This window comes from Pteronotus mesoamericanus, unplaced genomic scaffold (genome assembly GCF_021234165.1).
Source record: "Pteronotus mesoamericanus isolate MK-2021 breed Mesoamerican mustached bat unplaced genomic scaffold, CSHL_Meso_final contig_116, whole genome shotgun sequence".
Classification (NCBI taxonomy): Eukaryota; Metazoa; Chordata; class Mammalia; order Chiroptera; family Mormoopidae; genus Pteronotus; species Pteronotus mesoamericanus.
The window spans coordinates 31,547,893-31,570,719 of NW_026555027.1; the positions used below are offsets into that span (position 1 = coordinate 31,547,893).

Here is a 22,827-nt window from a genome sequence, read left to right on the forward strand (position 1 = left end):
CCTGTACTTTTCCATCTCTTTCATTTGTGATGCCTTTGTGAATCCGCAAAATCATGTTCAGAACACTAGTGGAAGAAAGAGCATAGGAGCCAGAATGCATGTTTTCTTTACGAAAGCACTTCAGCCTCTACAAATTTCCCTTCCTTGTTCAATTCTCACTGAGAACTTCATCTATGTCGTGTTTGCCTCCAGTCAGAAATTCTTAAATGATAAACCTGGAAATGTGTTTTCCTTACGCTGTCACATCAGGTGCTAATAGAGTGTTGTTGTTGTTGTTGTTGTTGTTTTTAATCAGATTCACTCTCTAAAATGAATGTCTTAAATCTAAGTTCATTCTGTGGCATTTGTTGGACTATTTCTAATGTTGGTCAACTACATTCTTGGCACCACTGACTCTTTTGGATTGACGATATGTCTCTTGAAAGGCAAATTGTTTTATTGGATCTTTTTGTGGAGAACAAGTTATCTTGTTTCAATGTACTTTTGTTTATATTTGTGTATATTATTATTTACTTAATTAATTAACGCCTCTTGGCTGCCTACTGTGTCCTAAATAGTATGCTAAGTGCCAGGAGTCTTTAGACCACATGATAGTGGTTGTAGACAGCATAGTATAAAAGCAAAAGAACACTAGATATAGCATCAGAAACCATGAGTTTGAATCCTGGCTTTTGCATTTAGTTGCTGTCAGACCTCGGTCAAATTCATTTATCTCAGCTTCACTTTCCATACTTATCTGAAATGGGGCTGCTAATAGATTTTTCATTTACTTCACAGGAATTAAATAATGCCAAATTGCTTTATAAGTGATTAGTGAAAATTATATCTATAAAAATTACCCATGTTTTCTACCCTTAATGAACTTACATTTTAATGGCAGAAAATAAAAAAATGTATTTAGAAATAACTGTGAGGCAAGGCACACTGTTCATAAGAGAGGACATAAAAAAAATGCTGTGGGAATTTTCCTGGGAACTAAATTATGTCCAGTTGGAGGAACAAAAGAAGTCTGTATGGAAGATGAGGAATCTCAGCTGGGACATGAAGGGTGGTAGAATTTCAGTCTTTGGAATGTAGAGTGATCACTCCTGGCACAGGGATTGAAATGAGCCAGAACATGGGGTTAGCAAAAAACCTCTGCAGTACTGAGTGACTCAGTTGGGTTAAGGATTTGTGTATGTAAAGCAAAGTAATGAAATGTTAGTCTAGAAAGGGGAGTCGTAGCTAGAGAAGGGAGGGTCTGGAGTCAGATGTCAGGAGTTCACACTCTGTCCTGTAGGCATCAGGGACACACTGAAAGTTTTGGAAATTACCAGGACATGAATAATTCTCAGCAAAGATCTCATAACTTTTAGACATGAGTTTATAAAACTCTCTAACATAAATAATTGTTCTGAAGGAAATAACAGTTCTGCCAATACATCTAATTTACATCCTAAACTGAACATTTCACATCTCAGTCTAAAGTGGAAAAGATGAAGGGATTAAGAAATAAAACTCATAGACACAACAGTATGCGATTACCAGAGGGAAAACGGAGTGGGTGAGGGGAGGTAGAAGAGGATATTGGGGGGTAAATGGTGATGGAAGGAGACCTGACTTGGGATGGTGAACACAGAATAAAATATGTAGATGATGTATTATAGAATTGTACACCTGAAACCTATATAATTTTATTAACCAATGTCACCCCAATAAATTCAATATAGTAAGTATATTAATGAATTATCAGCATTTGAGTTACTTCACTGATTTTGAGATTCCCAGACTTCTCCTTAAATAATAGAGTACACCATAGAAATCTCTCTTTTTAAAAAAAGCAGTGTTAATCTGAATGGAAAATTCCAATGTCTACTTTTAAAAACATGTCCTAATTGTGGGCCCAAAAAGTGGAATTCTCCAACTTCAGATATATTAAAATCTCTGTTGGGCATCCCATTAAACTTCAATTTAGTGAATGATAGGATGGAAAATAGAAAATGCCCAGGACTGCAAAAAGTAGTCAGGGAAGTGAGAAATAATCATTAAAGTGCCAGGACGGTGAATCCAAGGAAGAGAGAACTAGGAGGGTGAATGTTGTCAATATTATCGACAGCTACAGGAAGGTCCAAAGTACTAGGACTGTGACATGCTCTTTTCTTTGCCCATTAGGCAGTCTCAGGAAACCTCTGACCAGGCAATTTTAGCAGTATGTGTGAGACAGCTAAACTTGGAGAGGAAAGGATGAGAGGGAAGCAGAGACAGTAACGTTGGACTGCTTTTTTTTTGAAATTGGACAAGTAGCGCCAACTGGAGAAAGGGGGTAGAAAATGGAAGACACAGGTGAGAAGACCAATAGAAAAGGAGAGAGGAGGAGTCAAGATGAAGGGAATAACTAATATTTCAAAGCCGGAAGGACGGAAATATATTGGATCAATCACTCGATGCAGAGGACTTAGATCCCCTAGGAAGAGGCAGAGGACAGGAATAGGAGGCATTTTTTGATGGGAAGAGGGAAGTCCTCCTCAGCTAGATCAAGGTTCACAATGAGATGAAAGGGGAGCAGCTCTTGGGACCTGAGATGTGTATGCAGGGAGATATGTAACTCCCAGAGCCCGATGCAAAATGAAAATGCATGGCCTCTGCTCAAAGAATATATTGGTACCAGCATATAACACCATTAGTTTTCTTTAATGGTATCTCTCTTTCATCCCGTTATGTTGTTTTTTATTGGTTATTATATTCCTAGGCATGGGGATGCTTGGAGAAGAGCAGATACTCACAGGGACTGGATAGTCCCACTTTGCAACTTAGAATATGTGTGCCTGAGCATGACACGGTGCCTTGGCTGGGGCAGGAAAGTCAATCCCTCCTTCCCACTAGCTCATACTGCTACTCACAATGGAAGGACAAACCCCAATGGTTCTCTGTATTCAGACTCACTTGGCACTGAATGAGAGCTGAGTAGGAGGCTCACGCTTGCAAAATCACCCTCCAGATGCCCTCGGATGCTGCCACCCTGGACTGGGACCAGCTCCTGCTATAATCTGCCAAGACGCAGCAGATACTGTTTTCCAACCCCCGACCCTCCCCCAATCTGTGCTCAGGCCCCACAAAGGGCTGTGGGCAGCAGACCGCAGAAGGGGTCAATGGGAACAGACAGGGGGTGGGTGCTGGGCAGCCTGGAAGAACCATCCCAGAAGGGAAACAAAGGTGGTAGGAGGTGGAAACATATATGAGCTAAATCTCCAAGTCCCTGGTTCATGCTCCGTTCCACCTGACTTCACTTAGAAAACACAAATGCTACCATAAAAGTATTAAATATTTTAAGATGGTGAACAGAAAGCATTACACCCTAAGCACAGGGCCCTTCTGAGCCTAGTGTCCTTTGCCATTGTACTGGCCTCATGCCCATGAAGCTGCCTCTGACTGTGTGTGTTGTGGACACGTGCATGTGTAGTGTGTACATCATACATAAGCTTAGATCAGACACTGTAGAGTTCAATAGGGGATTGACAGGAGCGGAAAGGGCTGTGAGGCTTTCTTCAGGGAAGATGTTCTCAGTTGGTGTCCTTGACCAGGGATGCTCTCCTTGGTTGGAGTAAGTGGACAGCAAGGCCACATTATGATTTTGATGGACCTAAGCATTTATGCCTTTCTCCATAAAAAGCCCAAAATGTATGTTTTATGATTGCAGTGATACAAACATGAGTGTATATGTAATTATATATTAAAAATATTTTCCTCAACCAAAAATGTTAAGACATGAAGACATTTACGTGGGCCTCTGAAAGTATTGTGGGTGCTATGCACCGTGCCTAATGGATAAACTGTGCCTCATGGATAACGGGTGTCATCCAGACCTGGCACAGTAGATAGGCATTGGGATCAGAGTAAAGGACTCTGAAGGCCAGTGGTAACAGCTTGATGTCTTGACTGGGTGGAGAGAGGTAGCAAAGTCTTGAGGGAGTGAGGAATTGTTGAATGAGGGTATGAAGCCACAGTGAAAGGAGAGGCAAATACTTAAGAGGGCACTGAACAAGTGGAAATTTGGAGTGGTATTGGAAAATAGCCTGTCTTTTGGTGTTGAAACATTAAAAAAACAAACAGGCTCAGTGCTTTGCTTTAGACATGAAAGCCAGGCATGGGCCACATATTTTTATTTTTATGTTCAATTTTATTTATTTGCTTTTCTAGATATACAATACATGAAGTCTTCAATAAGTAATTCCTTAGGTAATAAATTCTGGGGGGAAAAAGCTTTTTCGATGACTCTTAAATTTTATGAAGGGAGGATCCTTAAATTAGATTTCCCTAGTTTCAGTTTATTTGTGCTTTCCAAAAGATATGAGAAGGGATATTGTTTTGTTTTTGTTGGGGCTTGTAAATATATACAGTCCACCAATTTTTGTAAATAGTAACTTTAGGGTTTGAATTTAGCACATTTATACTTAATTTACAAATTCTAATATTACTGATATAATTTTAAGCAATATAACATCAGATTATACATGAGCTATTTTATAACAGAAGTCATATTTAAGTACAGCTTAAGCGACTACATGAAAAGGAAATACAATTATTTTAATGGATTTCTAATTGAAAACTTAAATCCTGGAGAGTGTAGAGGTGCACTTTAAATTAAATTGATCTTTCTTGGAAGTTTGGTTCAAAGCTGTTGGCAAAGAGAAGAAAATTTTTAAAAAGATATTCTGCTTTTAGTGTGATATTTTATGATAAATGGTACCTGTTTAGGTAAACATCAGACAAGGAAAAGTGCAGAAAAAGAGCAGGAGAATATAATTTTAAAATGGGCAAAAATATAAATAGTTATTTTTCAAAAAAAGAAGTATAACTGAAACATAAAATGTTTATTCTCAAAAGTAATAAAGAGCCAAATAAAGAAAGGTACTCATATGACCAAATAAATGAATTAGCACAGTGTTACATATTTGAACTGTTTTGTTTGATATTTGCCATATTTTAAAATAACTTCCTTGATTGAAAAAAATGCATAATTATTGTTTTTTCCTTTCAAATATTTTGTAATATAATTTTGTATGTTACATAAATACAAAAGGACATGGAGGAGGAGACAAAAAAACAGTAAGAGGAAGACATAAAAAGAATTAAACATTGAGCTTTCTACAGTTGGAAGTATTTAATCAGAGTCTGAATAGCCATTTATTAAAACGTTGAAGAAGGGACTCCTACAGTGTGTAGGAGTTTGGAGTAGTTTATCTTTCACAATCCTTTCAAGTTCCACAATTGAATAAATCAGTTATTTCTAGCATATTAATAAAATTTTTTATTAGAAAAGAAATAAAGGTGGCATTATAAGTGACATACAATTTAACTATCTTCACAAAAATATAAGGGAAACTCAAGCTTTTGTAATAGAAATGAAGAGCAACTTCAAGCATCCTACAGAAATGATAGTGCTGCCTCGTTCTTGCCCGGTAGCTTGAGCAAATGTCCTTGGTGAGACTCTGTTTCACCTGACTTGAGTCAAATGCCTTCCCTGATCTCTGTGACAAGGGAGATGGAATTCTCAGGCTGTCTCAGCCAGGATCTTGCACCTACCTGTACTTTGGTGGTGACAAAGGGTCCTCACTCTATCCCAATCCACAGAGAATAATGTACAGTCAGGAAAAAGAGAAAAGGAAAAAAGTTCTGTGCATATAAAATCATTACTTTACAGCCTCCACAATCATATCAATTCATCATTATGACTGTCTCCATCAAACTCTCATGCACAGTATAAATGATGAGGTATCTGGATGTTTTAAAAGAGCCAGTTTGTTTTAGCCAATTTGACCACTTTTTGACTGGGATGCGGAGAGGAAGTGAGCTAAAAGGAGGTAGGGTTAATCAGAGGTATTGAGAAGGACAATGGTTGGTTTTTGAGGTTTTCTGGCTTAATTTCCAGTTCCTGGATCCTCCTTCTGCTCCCCCAGCTGTCCAAGGCCCCATATCTGCTAAAAGTCTACACTTTAGCAGAAAGATTGACCGCTGTCAGAAAGGATGATGGGGGGGTGCTGGATGAAAGAAAGTGAAGGGATTAGCCACAGAATATGTGTGCATAGCCCATGGACACAGACAACAGTGTGGTGATGGCCAGAGGGAAGGTGGGGGCTGGGTGGACATGGGCAAAGGGAGTGGGGAAGTAGGGACCTCTGTAATAGTGTTAACAATAAAAATAAAGGAACAAACCTAACAAAAAACAATTTTTCATATCATTAAGTATTTGTCAAACTGATGTTTGTAGGACATCTGTGTATTAAGAATATGTAGTAGCTCTGTGATTCTGAGTAAGCTCTGCTTTATTTTCATTGTTTGCTGCTCCTTCACACAGGGAGAATATGATGACAACATTGTATCCTAATACACCAGAGTGTTGCCACATGGGTCCTCGCGCATGTGATTGGGTCATGTTATGGATGAGGCAGCAATATAATAGATCCATGAAAGCATGACCTTGGCAGCTCTGTTTTCAATAAGGAAGAAAGAATAGAATATTTGAGGTTTAGAAAAAATTTTGAAGAAGTAGACATTCCTGAAGGCTAACTTGCTATTCATATTCTGTACTCTAGCAGAAAGACCTTATAATTTCCATATATACCAGATTTTTTTCAAGCCCCATTTTATTTGATTTTCAGCAGCATTGATAGTATATTCACTCCCTTTTAAAAAGACTTGTCTCCTCGGGTACCTGAACCCTACATTGTCCTGCTTCTTTCCACTCCTCTACACCTTCTCTCAGCTCCTCCTTCTCAGTCTCTTGCTGAGTTATCTTTCTCTGCAAATTCAGATACCCATTACTCACTTATTATTTTTTTTTAAATTTCCAACAAATATTATTGTGCATATCCTATGGGCCAGACACTGTCTTAAGGTATTGGAAACACCATATAAGTAAAACACATGCTATCTCTGTCCTCAAGAAGCTAAAAATAGAGCAACAATTGTTGGTTCCTTGAATTGGATATTTGTGCTCTCTCTGTTCTTTAAAATCATGGGAAGGAACACTAGCATGACACCATTTCCTTCTTCCCTTTCAAAGTAACACACAGGATCAGATTGTCAAATTAGGCTCAGGCAGATAAGACACCTACTCAGTATCATGATTTACTGATAATGTTAAGGCTACAAGCAATTAGTATAGGTAAAATAGAGAAGATGGGAACATCCTCTGCGGCTTCTAGGATCCTTCCACTCTGCAATGAACATGTGCTCTCTAACCCAGAGTACCAGGCAATTATGTGTGTGATTTCTATTCTGTATACTATCAAACACTAGGCAGAGTCTGGGATTTTACCCTACTTTTATGCTAACAAATTAACCTGTTACTGTTTCAGGGATGCTGACAGAAGACATGAAACTCCTGGGTCAGAAACAAAGAACTTTATTACCCATGGCAAAAGCAGTACCCGGGGCTTCATTTGTTTGTGTCAATTTTCCATGCTCCCCAAATCGCACCGCAGCAACACGAAGGGCTCATTCTGGATGCCTGCTCATGCAGTTGGTCACCTTGAACAAGGGAAACACTGAACTTGGGGAATCCACCACTTTTATACTTAGTGGAAACAACCCTGCTCTTTTTCCCAGGGAAGATGTTAGCTCATCTTTCTGTGCAAACACGACCCTGAAAAATTTGAGAGTTTTCTTTTTTCTCTGTGCAAACACAACTCCAAATAATTTGCGAGTCTTCTTTTTTCTCTTACATCTTTAAGTCAACCCTCTCTGGTTGTCTCTTGCCGTCAGACTTTAAACCACTGCAAGTCTCATCCACCTTAAAAAATCCTCTCCCTTTACTACGCTCTCCTACCCAACTACATCGCCTCTCCTTAACAGTAAAACTCAGGGCAATACATGTGTTGACTCTCTGTACCGCTTCTGTCTCCTCTGTCTCCTTCTATCCAACCCACTACAATCTGGGGTCAATTTAAGCTACTCCATTGAAACAGCTTTCTATTTATCAGCTTCCTCCTCTGTGGGTAAGGATAATTAAAGTATTTATTTCCAGGGCTTTCTCAAGTATTGAATATGTATTTATAAAGAGTTTTGAGCAGTGCATGGTGCATGGTACATTGTAAGTGCTTGGTAATCATTAGGTAGATTAATATTAGCATTCTTACAATCAACAACATCATTGATAAGATTCTTTTAACTAAATCCAATGCTAAATCTTATTGCTAAATTCCAGTTCCTACTTGACACCCCTATGTTTACACTTTTTCCTTCTTGAAACTCCCGCCCCGCTCAGCTTCCATAATGCCAGACTCTCTTGCTCTTTCCCCTACTTCTCTGTATTGCCTTCTTGCTCAGTTTTGTGTGCCTTACCTCAGTCTGGCTTCAATGTGGCTATTTCTCAGGGTTCTTCGTTAGACTCCTTCTTTATCTATGTGCTTTTGCTTAGGAAATCACCCACTCTTGTGGCTTGAATTACTGTCTATATTGAGATGCCCAATACTCTATACCTCAAGTATTTCCTTCTTTAACCTATATTTATAGGGCATCTTCTATGTGCCAAATACTGGAATTACTCTTCCGAGCAAAAACAGGGTTCTGCTGTCATGAAACTTAGTCAATAATGGAGCATGCAGGTGTCAAAGAAATAATTACACATTCAAATCTATAACGATAGGTGAGCTAATTACTCCAAAGGAAAAGAAGTTAGTCCTAAGAAAGTATAACACATAAATTTGACCTAGATTGAAGGAGAAATGCAGGCCTCCCTGAGGTTGTGGTGCTTGGGTAGACTTCTGCAAGTAGCATAGATACATAGGTAAGGGAAGAGAGGTGGAAATAAAAGGGCGTACAGAGCCTTCAAGGAACTTAAAGAAGATCAGTATTGCTGAAACATAGTAGGGGAGAAATAATAGCAAGATAGAATTAGAGAAGCAAGCGACAGCCAGACCACAGAGAGCTCCGAAGATCACGTTGGTGTTTCGCCTAACCAATGAGAAATGGGAAGTGACTGAAGGGTGTAAAACTGTGACAAGGTAAGGGAGTGGGTGGTATAATTTTTGTTTTGAAAGCATCACTGTGGTGCCACATGAAGATAATGGAGGACCTACTGGTGGATATGGAAGGAGCTCCAGTAGGGAGTTGCGACCATTCATGCAGTTTGGATCCTACTGGTATCAGTGGTGGTGAGAAGTGTACAGATTGTATATGATTTATTGAATAAGCAAAATTTGGTATTTGATCAGATATGGGTGTAGGAGAGGAAAGTCCCAAGGATGACCCGTGATTTTTAAGCTTGTGCAGGTAGATAAATGGTAGCTGAAAAGTCAGCTCATATTTTCCTCCTGGTTTTAGTCCACATACTCAGTTTCCTACTAGATAACCCCAACTCCCCCTCTCACTTGTCCATGAAGTCATTTATGTCCAAAACTGAACTCTTTTTCTAGTATTGAACACTCCTCTCTTGTGCTATTTCAGTGAATGTCACAACCCTCAATAGAATTGTTCCAGGCAGCCAGCCTTAACTCTTTCTTTTCTATCACATCCATGTAATAACCAAGTGATACCGATTTTATCTTTTTAAGCTTTTATGTCTGCCCACACCTCCGCTCACACTGCTCCTAGCTTCTTTATCATCTTTCATCTGGATTTTGGCTTCTCTGCCATCTGTCTCCCACTTTCCTAATCTGTCCTTTGCCCTGCTAGTGCCCATTGGCTATTAAGTAAAGCCATGTTTCCTTCGTGTGGCAGACCCAGCCACATCCCTAGAATTTTCTAAATGATTTCCATTTCTACTTTCTATGAAAGCATATACTCTCTTATCTTCAGCACAAGCCTTTTGAGCTTTGTTTCTAGTACTGTTACTCACTTCAAAATACACATCGCTATCCTGTTTGCCTCTTTGTGAGCCTGGTGGTTTTGCTGAGAAAGGCCACCTTTATTACAGGGTGAATGTCTTGGCTAGAAAACTGGTAACATTAAAAAAAAATCTTACAAGAGCAGAATGTAGAGAAGCAATAGTATCTGAAGATTTACCAGCATGCATTTTCTTTTTTCTGCTAACTGAACATCAAGCTACCAGAGGTTGTAGCTGCCAAGAAAGGAACAAAAGGAGAAATCAGAGGCCAAGGTTTTGGGGGAGAGCTAGGGAAGGCTCGCTCTCAGGGAGATTGTGAGGCAGCCTTTCAGAAGGCGCCTTCATCCTCTCTGGCACATCAGGTGTCTCACAACTTTTCCCAGGCAGTTTGATAAACCCTTACTGTTGATAATAAAAAAGAACACAAATTATGATATATCTCCAGTATTGTTCAAATTTTGGTAGAATATAATTGCTCCAATGAATGCTATCAGAACTAAATGACCTTTCCTGACCTTTGATGAAATATGTAGTAAGCCATTTTACTGATTAGAGGACAATAGATATTTTTGAAAAATGTACGCTGAGTTTGAGCTGCACTCAGTGGCTTCCTCCTGCCCACTGGCTTTACAGTACTACACTAGGATGATTTCGCTTATAAGCTATAGAATTGTGCAACTCAGAGTAACTTAAGAATAATAGGAAGTTATTGGATCACTTAACTGAGAAGGTCAAAGGCAGGGAGGGATTCAGGCACAGTTTAATCAGGGCTCCAACTCCTGTTCTCTGTCAGTCTTTTTGTTTGGTCCTGTTTTTTGGCTTTATCTTTGGTGTAGCTTCACTCATGGAGAAAAAGGGCTTCTGCAAAATTTCTCACACCTGTAAATACAATTTCCTGAGCAAGAGGACATCTGTGTCCCAGGATTCCTAACCTTCTTGTTGAGCTTCCTACTCCTAGGATCACATCTGAATTCATTCATTCATTCTTGAGAAATCCTTATGCCAATGAAGAGATTACCTGTTCCAGGCAGTGTGGCACATGGAGATGAGATTATACCAAGTAGAGTCTACTTCTGATTGGGGACAGGAAGGGAGTTCACCAATCCCATATAAACTGCATGACTTTTTTAAAATGAAAGAGATAAAATTTCCCAAAGGCAAATCTTGGAATTATTTAGTATATGTAAAGATGAGTGACTCTGAAGCAGACAACCAGTATGTATAGTCACTACAGATGCAGCTCAAATGTGTTCATTAGCAAACTTAGGAGTTATTTTGTGTACAGGATATTTAAAGCTACTTGTAAATGGTCAAAAACAAACATCGAGAATTTACTGCAAGAATTAAAAAAGGGTAAGTACAGTCAGAGCCAATCCTAAGAAATCCCATTGATGAATATAGGTGGATAAGATGACTGAATGCTGTGGGTAACTCTCAAACCAAATATTCATTTATTCATTCATAGAACATTTATAGACTATCAACTCCATGGCAGAAAATGCTTAATACAACAGGATCTTTAACCTTAAGACGTTCATTCCATCAGGCACTATAACATCGCAAGCAAAAAGTCAGCAGTTTTGATATACTATAGTATATCAGACTGAAAGTAATGTAGTGGAATAGAGTGAAAATAAAACCACATGGAAGATCTCATAGAATCACTACCACACTCTTCAATGTTTCCTTCAAACCTAAAGCTTCCATAATGCAATCTCCAACATAAAGCAACCCAGGAACACTTATTCACAATCAACAGGTTTCTGAAAACAGTGTGTGTTAAAAGGCAAATGGAAGGATAATTTACCTTTTTCTGATTGCTCAGTCTAAGAACAATAATACGAAACTATTCTTGTTGTTTAGAAACAAAAATGGATCATTGTTGTCTGAGGGAGCTTTTATGTGCCAAATACATTTGATAATAAAGGGAAATTTTTTACCCTATTATATTCTGTGACCATCTGGGGAGATAGTTTTGAAGATAAATACAGCAGAAATATTTAGAGGAAGGACATTGAAAAGGAAAAATAGCAGACATGGTTGACTTTCTTCAATATTCTTTTATGGTGTAAAAATCATGCAATCCTTGGTCCATATCACAGTGACGATGCTGAAAAAATTCTAATCACTTTAGCATTATTCCCAGCAGTGCCCTGGAGCTCCAGTTCTAAGGGCAGGGCTTTTTGTAAGCAGTGAACATAAAGATGTAACTCAGAGGATTTTTGGAGAAATAGTTTCTTCACATGAAGTATACTGGATAATAACATTTTAATGTAATATTGACATTTCTGTTTTTTTTTAACTCTGTTGGGCAACATCTTGATAGAAAAGAAAATCACTTGTGACAGCTTCAGCATGAGTGTCTAATATCATGGCAATTTAACTTGGCTTTATCCTATATCAGAGATATTTCATCAGAAAAGAACTAAAGTGGCCTTCATGTTTTACAGAAGCAAGTCATTCCTAATAACAGATGATGCTAAAATTGTATTAAATTATTAACTATTATTGAGTGAACACTGTAAGAAATATTGGTGGTTTACTTTCAGAATTTTTTGGTAAATAATGAATATATATTTATTATACATATACATAGTATTGTGTTCAGAGTATTGACTACCCATTTGGACTGGTCTACTTTGGGAAAACAATTGAGAAATTGAGCCAAATCATGACATTTGTGATCCATGTGATTTTAATGGTTGAACAAACCATAACTATGTACACTCTTGCTACTCAGAGTATAGTCCATAGTCCAGTAGCATCAGAATTACCTTGGACTGATTAGAAATGCAGAATCATGGCCCCTAGCCCCAGGTCTACAGATTAGGCATATGCATTTTAACAACATCCTTAGGTGATTAAAGCATGACCCAAGCCAGGGGATCTCAACTCTGTCCACACATTACCATCACTTAAGGTGCTTTTATTTATTTATTTTTTAAAAGATTATATTTATTTTTAGAGAGGGAAAGAGAGGAAGAAAGAAAGGGAGAGATATATCAATGTGTAACTGCTACTCGCTTGCCCCCTGCTGGGGACCTGGCCTGCAACCCAAGCACGTGCTCTGAAGGGGATTCAAACCAATGACCCTTTGGTTCGCAGGTCAACACTCAGTCCACTTAGTCACACCAACCAGAGCTCACTTAGGATGCTTTTAAAGTGATTTTCAGGCCTTACCCCAAACCAAATAAATTAAACTCTTTAAGGGCAGGACCAAGGCATGGGTATTTTACCCAACATGTTCACCAGGATTTGCTTCCAGGTATAAGAACTATGGGTTACACAACATCCAAACCATCAGTAAATTCAGTGTGTTCTGAAAGGGCACAGAAGGAAAAAGAAAGTCAAACTAATTACTCTGTATTTGGTACCACTCTATAAATAATCGATTTTTTTAACTATTAATGTATTTGCTTAACTACTGTGTGAACACAGCTTATTATGTCTCAACCTGCCTAAAAGTGTATTGTATTTTAAATCAAGACCTGGAGTACTTTGCCTTACAAATTAATTAAAGGTAGATTTTAGATTTGTTTTTCAGCTTTACTTCCTTTCGCCAACCTTATTTTCCAAACTGACAGGTCTAACTGCTGGATACCAGGCACTGCACACTCAAAGCACTGCACACTGGGCGCTGCCCTCCCTCTTCCCCACGCACGCCACTCTCAGTTTTTACCTCAAGCACTCCCTTATCACTCTCGCCCAAATGATTTTCTCTCCTCTGAATTGAGATGTTGCAGCTGTTTCTATCATGCACTCTCACCTTGTGTTCTTGCATTTAGCTCCTCTATTTAGTGGAATGAAAGAACTTGTTTTTTTTAATTTCTACATATAAGCTCAAATACTAGCAATCTAATCCAATTTATCACGTAGGAATAGGAAAGGGAAAGAATCATAGCATAGCACTTATGGTAATCATTATTATCCCATTTTATAGATAAGACTGAATTTCAGAAAAGCGAGGTGACAGGTAATAAGTTTCAACACGAAGATAGTTTTTTCTCAAGACTATCTGACTCAAAGTACAGAGAAAGTTTGGTTTACTTTCATTTTTGTGTGTGTGCGCTTCCAATATAGTACTTTAATTATAGTCCTGGGGCATATAAAAAATCAGTACATACTAAAACATACTGAAAGGAGATTCTTCTTAAAATCAGTGTCCACCCTTATGAGTTCTTTTTTTTACTAATTGGTATCTGTTGTCAGAAAATTATTGAAGCTTGATGTGTAGGAGCAAGGGAAAGTCATCCTGTTTCTTTTTATAAAATTACTTTTTATTACACAAGTAATACCTGACCTTTTCTTATGAAAAATAGGACATTACAAATATGGATAAACTCTCTTGTCCAACATCCCCATACCTACATCCTGCACTTTGCTCAGTCTCTATACACTTGTTCCTTCTCGATATAATCATTTATATCTGTATACATCCTTTAAGACATTTTGAATGTATTTAAATACATATATAGTATATTATGATAATGTTTGATGTATTATCACCCAAAACATAGTATTCTTGGTAGTTTTATTTGTATATCTAATATGAAAGACCTAAGAAGGATATATCACTCAGGGATTGACAGAATTAGGATTCAAAGTCATATCTCAATTCTGTGGAATAATACCCTAAAACTAGAAAGATAAAAGTTTAGATAGCATAAATATCAAAGCCCTGCATAAAGTGCAAGTAAGAAATGGAGAATTCTGATTTGACATTCATTTATATGAAAAAGACTTAGAGGTTTGTTTATCACAAACCCAAAATTTAATAAAACTTCTAATGCTTTGAAAAGTCAGTAGTTCTTATCTCTAAAATAAGATTCTTTTAAATATACCTGAAATTACTCCAGAATATATAATTTTAGAAAGAAAGTACTAGATTGAGTAAACTGTGTACACCATAGTAAGACTAGTAATTTTAAAATGTGGGCCTTATTTTGTGAGTTAATATATTCTTTACATTCTTTTTCATAAAAAGCAATGCCAAGTAAAAGAAAATTATTTTGCCTTCCTCATATTAAATAGTCTAGTTTTTATTATAGTACAAAACAGTTGTTACAGATCACACCGTTTAGCATGAAAAGTTACTGTAATAAGGCATTGCAGTATTCTTTCTTCTCAATGTGGATGTCTTCTCAATTAAGGATCTTGCCCTGCGGAATTAATCTCACTCAGTGTAAAGCTGATTGTCTATTACGAGAACATATTTTAGTGAAAAATACGCTCATCATTCTTTGCCTGAATATCTGAGGCTGGGTCATGGGAAGCCAGGGACTTTCTCTGCATAAAGCACATGCTCTCCCATGCCAACGTTGACCTTTCTGCCAGATTGTTACTTTGATGTGTGCCAAAAGGTACAGATTTTGAAGAAAAGAAAATTCTCCTAACAAAATTTAGAAGCTCTTGATCCATTGATTACCTGAATAGCTTTCCCCACATTTGTGAATATCTTTTATTTGTGATATCAGATACATAAGTGCTAATTATATAGGGTACAAGGAAGTATGGGATTTGTCTTTCCTAAAAGAATATAAATATTATATTCATTTCTGAGTCTTGATTTTTAAATTTTTTTTGCTAAAATGAAAGTAACCTCTCATATAAACATGTTAAGTATTTAAAAAATGGGAATCCTAACTGAAAAGAAACAAGCTGAATCAATGAAGCAAATGTACTGGTGTATTTTTAAGAACTCTAACCCATGGTTTTATCTGAATGTATCAGTCTATTCCCTGATGCCCACCATAGCACATGAGAAGGAGATTCAAGGTCTTAACTTTATTACTGGCTTTATTCAGCAGTATCAGACCAATAATAGGTGTTTATCTACTAATGTGTGCTGCTCCAGATAGAGTAGCTAATTGTAATTCTTGTCTCCAGTTTCCCTGCCTCAAGGAAATATCTATATCTCAGATCTGTCTAATTAACCAGTTTGTGAAGAATAGAAAATTGTGAGGCAATCTTTATATTCATTGTTGCTGGGTTTTAAAAAGCTCAATGAAGCTTCTATCTACATTTTGTTGTTTGCACTGTGGAGCAAAATGGATCAAACAAGCAAAGATTTGTGGCAACAGAGTCAGTGCCTTTGTGCAATATAACACATATTGTGAATCAAAGAAATATTGCGCCACTTCTCCGAAGCTGACATTGGAATGACATTGGAATCCTGGCCATCTGTCTTCCTCCTCTAGATATCGATGAATGCGCGGTGGTGAATGGGGGCTGCCAGCAGCGCTGTATTAACACTCTGGGCACCTTCCACTGCGAATGTGATACAGGATACAGACTTCATGCTGATGAACGCACCTGCATAAGTGAGTAAATATTAGGGCCAGCTTGAAGCCATTTTCCGTGAAAAATCAACCTGCTTATGTAGGGGCAAGTGGGAAAGGTTTTTCTACTGTAAAAAGATCTATAGAAACTGACAGTTTTCAAGCACAATTCTATCTCTTAGGATAAAAAAGATTGTTTTGCTATTAAAAAACAAAGACAAAAAAAGATGGGGAAGGAAATACGGGAATTAGCATTCACAAGCAAAATTTGAATCCCCAAGTGGGTGAAGATTTCCACAGCATATCATTCTGCCATATGCAGTAAAGTATAAAGTCGTCAGTTACTGCTTATCCACGACAAGGAAAGCACAGAGCCACACTGAAAGGAGGGTGTTAGGCTGTCACAGTCAGTGGCTACGACACTCACTCATTTCAGACCAGACTCCAAAATGGACTCATGATTATAAAAGCAAAAAATATAACTGATTATATTCAAATTAGACTTGCTCAAGAATAGTTAAAACTGTACACATTGAGGTTACTATATGTTTATTGTACATGAAAATGTCCTTAGATATTTTTGTGTGGTAGGATTATTAAGTCTTATTTGTATGTTTTTGAATTTTATAAGTTTCTTAAAATGAGTATGTACTTTTATACACAGAATTAAAGCCAACAGAATACATTTTTTAAAATACTGTGCTTTCTGCATGATTTATTACTGCTCTGTTTTTGTTTTAGCAGAACTATTTTACTTGAAAGTGGTTTTTCATTGAATGATGACCCTCGAACGGCATCAAGACACACTTTTATCAGCTGGTCTCTTTTAAAAATATTTATTGTATTAAAAGAGTGGCACCTTGAACCACAATTTGATTGCTGGTTTAATTTATTTGGGGCTGGTTAACTACTCCATCTATTCAAAATGACTGGTATTTTATAAGCATTCTATGATTATGAAACTTGAAATAGAAATAAGCTAATTTGACCTAGTTTTATAACATATACTCCCTCTTTCTTTGCTGAACATGCCTCCTAGGAAATGAGAGAAAGCCAAGGGAAACAGCTGAAGATTTTCTAGTCATAGGTCTAATTTTGATAAGAACAAATGGAGGTCCTGCAGGGAAGAAAAGGACTTTTCTCCAGCTGAGTGAAACTACAGATAGAATTCACACCCTGAAATCCAGGGAACTCAATATTGGAACAATTGCACCTGCGGCAGGCGCAAGTGGTGGATCGTGTAGAGTCACCTCATCCAGATACCCTCTTCTTCTTGAAGGATTACTGGTCTTAGCAACAGGAATCTCCTTCCCATCCCCATCCCAATATGGAAGGTCTTCAGTTAATAATATCCTTAAACTGCCACCATAACTTCTCTCAGTTACAAATATTTAGAAGCAGTGAAATTATCCAGACATGCAATTGTGCTAATTATCAGTAAAGGTTGAGCAGGTGAATTATTATATCGGATACAAAAGCATTTTGCAAAGTAGTGATTTATATAAATGTATAGTATTTGGTATTTGCGATAAGGCAAAATAAATACTCTAGTAGCCAAGAAAATTATATTTACAGGTAAAATTAATTTTCTAAACCCTGGCATTATTAGCTATTTCTTAGTAAAATCATTAAGCTCTTTCCTTATTCCTCACCACCATTGAATTTTCCAATTTTAATTTTAATGACATCAGGTCAAAAGTGGTGTTGGATAAGGATATTATGGTTTATCTTTTCTATTTCTACTCTTTAAATCACAATTCCTATTGTACGAATACATTGTAACATGGTAATGACTTATTAACCGTTCCATATGGTGATCTTTTTATGCAGAATTTCAACATAGTGTAAAATTAAATTATAGATATGGAGTGAATTAAGCTCATGAAAAATGCAATCATTTTAAGCCATTTAACCTATTGAATCATCGAATGTCATTCTGCAGAATGTACTAGACTTAGACCCCAGGACTGACCCTGCATGGAAATTTTGATGTCTTTCTCGTATGCATATAGTGAAGAATTGTTTGCATGCTTATTTGTTTTGAAAGAAAGGGCTTACCTGGAGAACTGAGTTACACATTGGTCTGCATTTTGAGTTATATTGTAGGAAGTGTCAGATATTTTTTTTAAATAGAAAATTAAGTTAGTTCCCTTTCCCTTTGGGAGTTTTTTTTACCTGGCAGGAGATGGAGCATGGTAGTAGACAGAAATTTCATCGTGACCCATGGTAGAGTCACAGAAGAGAAGATGGAGTTATGGAATTTTATGATTCTACTAGGTTGGTGTACTTGAAATTAATTGCTCCCATTTCTTTCTTCCTCCTCCCTTCTTTTCTTTTGCTCCCTTCTGCCCATCAGTCATAAGCCTACGCTAGTGTGACTTTTTGAATTAGAGCCTCCGGTGCTTTTTCGACTTTCTTTTAATCACAGCTACAGGGAAGTGAACTCTGTGCACCCCCAAATACTTACAATGTTTCAGATTATTTTATTTCAAAGACGGGCCCCCTCTCTAAGGGCTGTGCACTTGTGATGATATATGGCCCGCAGGTACCAGTCGGCCTCTGCCGGAATGATAAAGTTACAAAGTGGTTCTGGAGGATGTGTCCGTAATAGCTGGATGTGGAAGCCGGAAGCACGACAGTCCTGGCCCAGTGTCACCTCTCCTGAAAAGCAGCATCAGGACAGCCAGTTTGAGGATGTCTCACGTGGGAGGAGGACAAGAGCCAGTGAAACCCGCTGCACCTAGTCGGTGGCAGGGCACAGACACAGCGGGGGAAACTGTGGAATTCTTGCCAGGTTTTCCTTGCTATTGATGGTCTCCATGAACACAGATATTACCAAGCAATTCATATACTTTTAAATTTCCCTTAATTGGAAACCAACAACTTCGAAATTGGAAACTAGATTTTAACAATCACCAGAAAGACGGAGATGTTTATGTTCTTATTAGCCCATTAAATCTTGTCCATGTGGACTAGGGACAGTGGCACAGTGGAATCCAAATTGGCATGTGGCCTTCAGCTTAAGTTCTCAAATCACTTAATTTCCCTGCACCCCAGGTGCCTCATGTGTAAATTGTACAAGTAGGGAAAAATGACATTAAAATTGTTGCATCTCTGGAGTATAATAATTTTATTGTTTGCACAATAATTAATTCTTTCTAAATCACCTGCTAACCTGTCTTTTTTAAACATCCTTGAATTTTGAGTGATAATTATTTTAAAAAGAACTTAGAATTTAGAAAGTCCAAGCATAAAAGCAGTGTGAGTTTTATATCCAGTTTAATAAAAAGGAGTGTATAACTTCAATATTTTTATTGAAAAGAAGTATAGTGTGGTGCTTTTGTAAAAAATATTGTTTTCTATGTTAAAGGACCATATCTGGGAGAAGAGTCCAACGAATAATCTAGTCCAATCTCTTCCTTTAGAGATAAGAAATCTGAGAGATAAAGAGTTCAAGTAAATTTACTTTGAAAAAGAGAAAAGTGGCTTTCAGGAAAACCGGGCTAATTTCAATCCTGATCAAATGTTTTAAAATAACTTCCGATAAGTATTTCAAAAAGACTAAGATAAATCATAGAGTTACTGTGAAATGGCATTCTCATATTCTATTTTGCATATAGTGCTGAGGGTTAAAACAATATATTTTAATAAGTATTCCAAATATTATCAGCCTACAAACACAAATTTACCACTTCTTTTGTACATTTCTATGATTTGCTCCCACCATCCCGGCTGCTCTGAATGTTACAAATAAACCATATCCTTTCCAATTTTATACTAAACTCTTAACAAATATTATCTCTTACCCCCAAGTCTTTGTCTGTCAAAACTCTGCCTACCTTGTTCCATGTTGAATATCAATTGTCCTCTTAAGCTTTCTTTGTTTCCCTAGCCAGAGGCATTTCATCCCTTCTCTCTCTCTCCCTCTCTCTCTTTTAATACCATATAATTTTGTGTTTCCTTAATGATACATAGAATACGTAGTTATATATATATATATATATTTATATACATACATATATATGCAATTGGACTTCAGAGCAAATGAAAGACACTGATGGCTTCCTAATTATTAGCTTCATGTGGAGTCTTTTCCATACCTTTTTTGATGGTCTCTGACAATAGTAACCACTCATTTTTATATATCTTCCCCTTGTCTTCCTGATAACACAAGTTCCACCTTTCACTGCTGCCTCTTTATACCAGGGTCTGACTTTCATCTTTCCTTGTTATGGACTAAGTTGTATCCCCACCCCACCTGCCCTCAAATCCGTATGTTGAAGTCCTAAGTCCCAATGTAAAAATATTTGTATAGGAGGTTTAGGTAAGCTTTTGAGGGTGGGGCCCTCATACTGGATTATTAGTGCCATATAAAGAGAGATACTAGAGAGCTTGCTGCTCCACCATATGAGGATTAAGTGAGAAGATAACTGTCTGAAGCTAGGAAGAGCTCTCTTACTAGAAACCAGACTCTTCTGACACCTTGGCCTTGGAATATCTCACCTCCAGAACTGTGAGAAAATAAATATCTGTTGACTAAGCCCCCCAATCTATGGTATTTTGTTACAGCAGCTAGTATACTCATCTCTTCTCCTTTATTCACCCCTTCTGTAGTCTGTCTCCATTTTGCCTTTGTCCTTTTAGAAATAAGTCAATATATGTAAAATATTTGACAAGTATTAATTTTTAGCTATTATTATAACAGAATATAAAAAGATATAAGCACTTTACCCAGATGGATTTGCTTGTTGGGAAATATTCAGTCCTGTTATAGTATTTCTAGCTTTTGAAACTTTGCCAGTATTCTCTATTACAAAATATATTACCCTTTGATAGTTTTAATAGCTGATTTTCTCATTGTTGAGAGGCAGACTTTAATAGATATTACTAAATATAAATAATGATAATGTAGCCTATACTCTATTACCAGTGGATATTGTTTAACAGCCAGGAGCTAGATACAAAAATAATTTATATTACTCCAATTTTTTTATTTAGATGTGTAATTTGCATTTTATCTACCTTGTTAGATTTCAGATATAATTTGATATACTTCACAAAACCTTGCTTGAATTTCCATTTTTAATAACAACCTTGTGAAACATGCTCGGCTCAAATCTCCATTCATAATCATGTCCTTCTCCTGATGTATTTGTTGAAATAAGCCTTCCCAGAGGGATGAAATAATTAAGTGATTGAGAGTTTTAATGCTTGCTTCGTCCTCTTACCTCTCTTTCATGCCTTTCACACATGATTTTATTAACATCTGCACTCACAAACAAACAATGAAATCACTGACGTCTATACAGAAAGACCTCAGATAAACAACATTTTAATTATTTCAGTCTATGATACAGGAATTCTTCATTTACAGTTGCAGAGTCTGTTTTTGTTCAATGGCCCCTCTTTACTCTCACAGATGAAGAGTGGGGAGTGGGGAGGAAAGGTTACCTAGAACAGACAACTAAGGTATTTTTCTGTGTGATTAATTGTTCAATATAGTAGAGTCAGAGGTCATATTTTAATTCCAAATAAGCAAAAGCTAGGCAGCAAGAAGATAAAACTACAACCTAGAAACTTGGTTAAATAAAGATATTCTTAGTAAAGCTTTGAGTTTGCATAAATATTCTTACATAAGATTTTTATGAGTTTCACATTTTTAAAAAATGCTAAACTTAGAAAAAATATCGAGAGGAACCATTAGATGTAATGGTCTTCACACAATGGATTCTTTTGTTTTTGATCTCAGTGTTCTGATCAGTGATGTCTAAGTTTTATCTGATAAAAGGAACAGAAGAGTCTTTCTGGGGAATGCAAAGAGATTGCCCTCAAATTGGAGATGAAAGAGGTTAAAGACTTCCATTGTAACTGCCTTTCAATTAGTTGCATTATTTATGAAGACAAATTAGAAGAAGAATTCAATTCAGATGACAGCTGATGTCTTGAATAGGGCTATGTCAGGTTAAAAAAATTGTTTAGTCTGTCAGGCTGATGGCATCTCTCAGTCATTATCAGATTCATCGCCCTCGCAATATTAATAATTTTTCTGTGGTAGATGAAAAATTTCATTTCCAAAAGTTAAATTTAAAAAACACTTTCCCTCCACCCTCCTCATCTCCAATCTGTGGTCTTGCAAAAAACAAATTTCTCAAGTTTTCATCCAGAATGTTGATTATTAACCCAACTCAAAAACTTTTTCAACTATTTGGATTTTAGGCTTACATTTAGAAAGCTTCCTTTTTCCTACAGTTTTCCTACAGCTTGCAGAGTTGAGAAGATAGGCCTGATAGTTGTCTGAATTCTACTGCACCATAGAAGAGTAGAAGAGTTGTGTGATCTTGGCCTGGTTTTAGTGTCTCTGATCTTCACAGTCCTTCTAAGAACTGGGGAGCGATAAGAATTTTCCTTGAACTGAGCTGTATGATGAACCGTTCCTTCTGTATCCAAAGTTAAACAAAACAAAATGATGAAACATTGGGCTTACCAGCCATCCTTTTTTCTATTCTTTATCTCCATGTGAAAGTACCTTCCATGTCTCCCTCCAGAATAACATTTAGGATTTTTTCTAGTTTCACTTGTGAAATATTTTTAAAAGTAAGATTTTTACAGTATACATTGTATCAAATAATAAAACCTAATATTAATTCATAAATAATTTTAATATTTTCTAAATAATACAGAATACACACTGTGTAAGATAAATATGAAGAGATTAAAATGGCATCTGACACATAGTAAATACTC

General features: G+C 36.9%; 1 protein-coding gene across 1 annotated transcript in view; it reads left to right on the forward strand.

Annotated features, from left to right (window-relative positions):
- LOC129072236 (EGF-like and EMI domain-containing protein 1) overlaps positions 1-22,827 on the forward strand; it is a 198,431-nt gene that overhangs the window by 114,161 nt on the left and 61,443 nt on the right. The window contains exon 3 of the mRNA XM_054575662.1: positions 16,003-16,125. Coding sequence (XP_054431637.1) covers positions 16,003-16,125 — 123 coding nt within the window. The remainder of the gene's footprint in view (positions 1-16,002; positions 16,126-22,827) is intronic.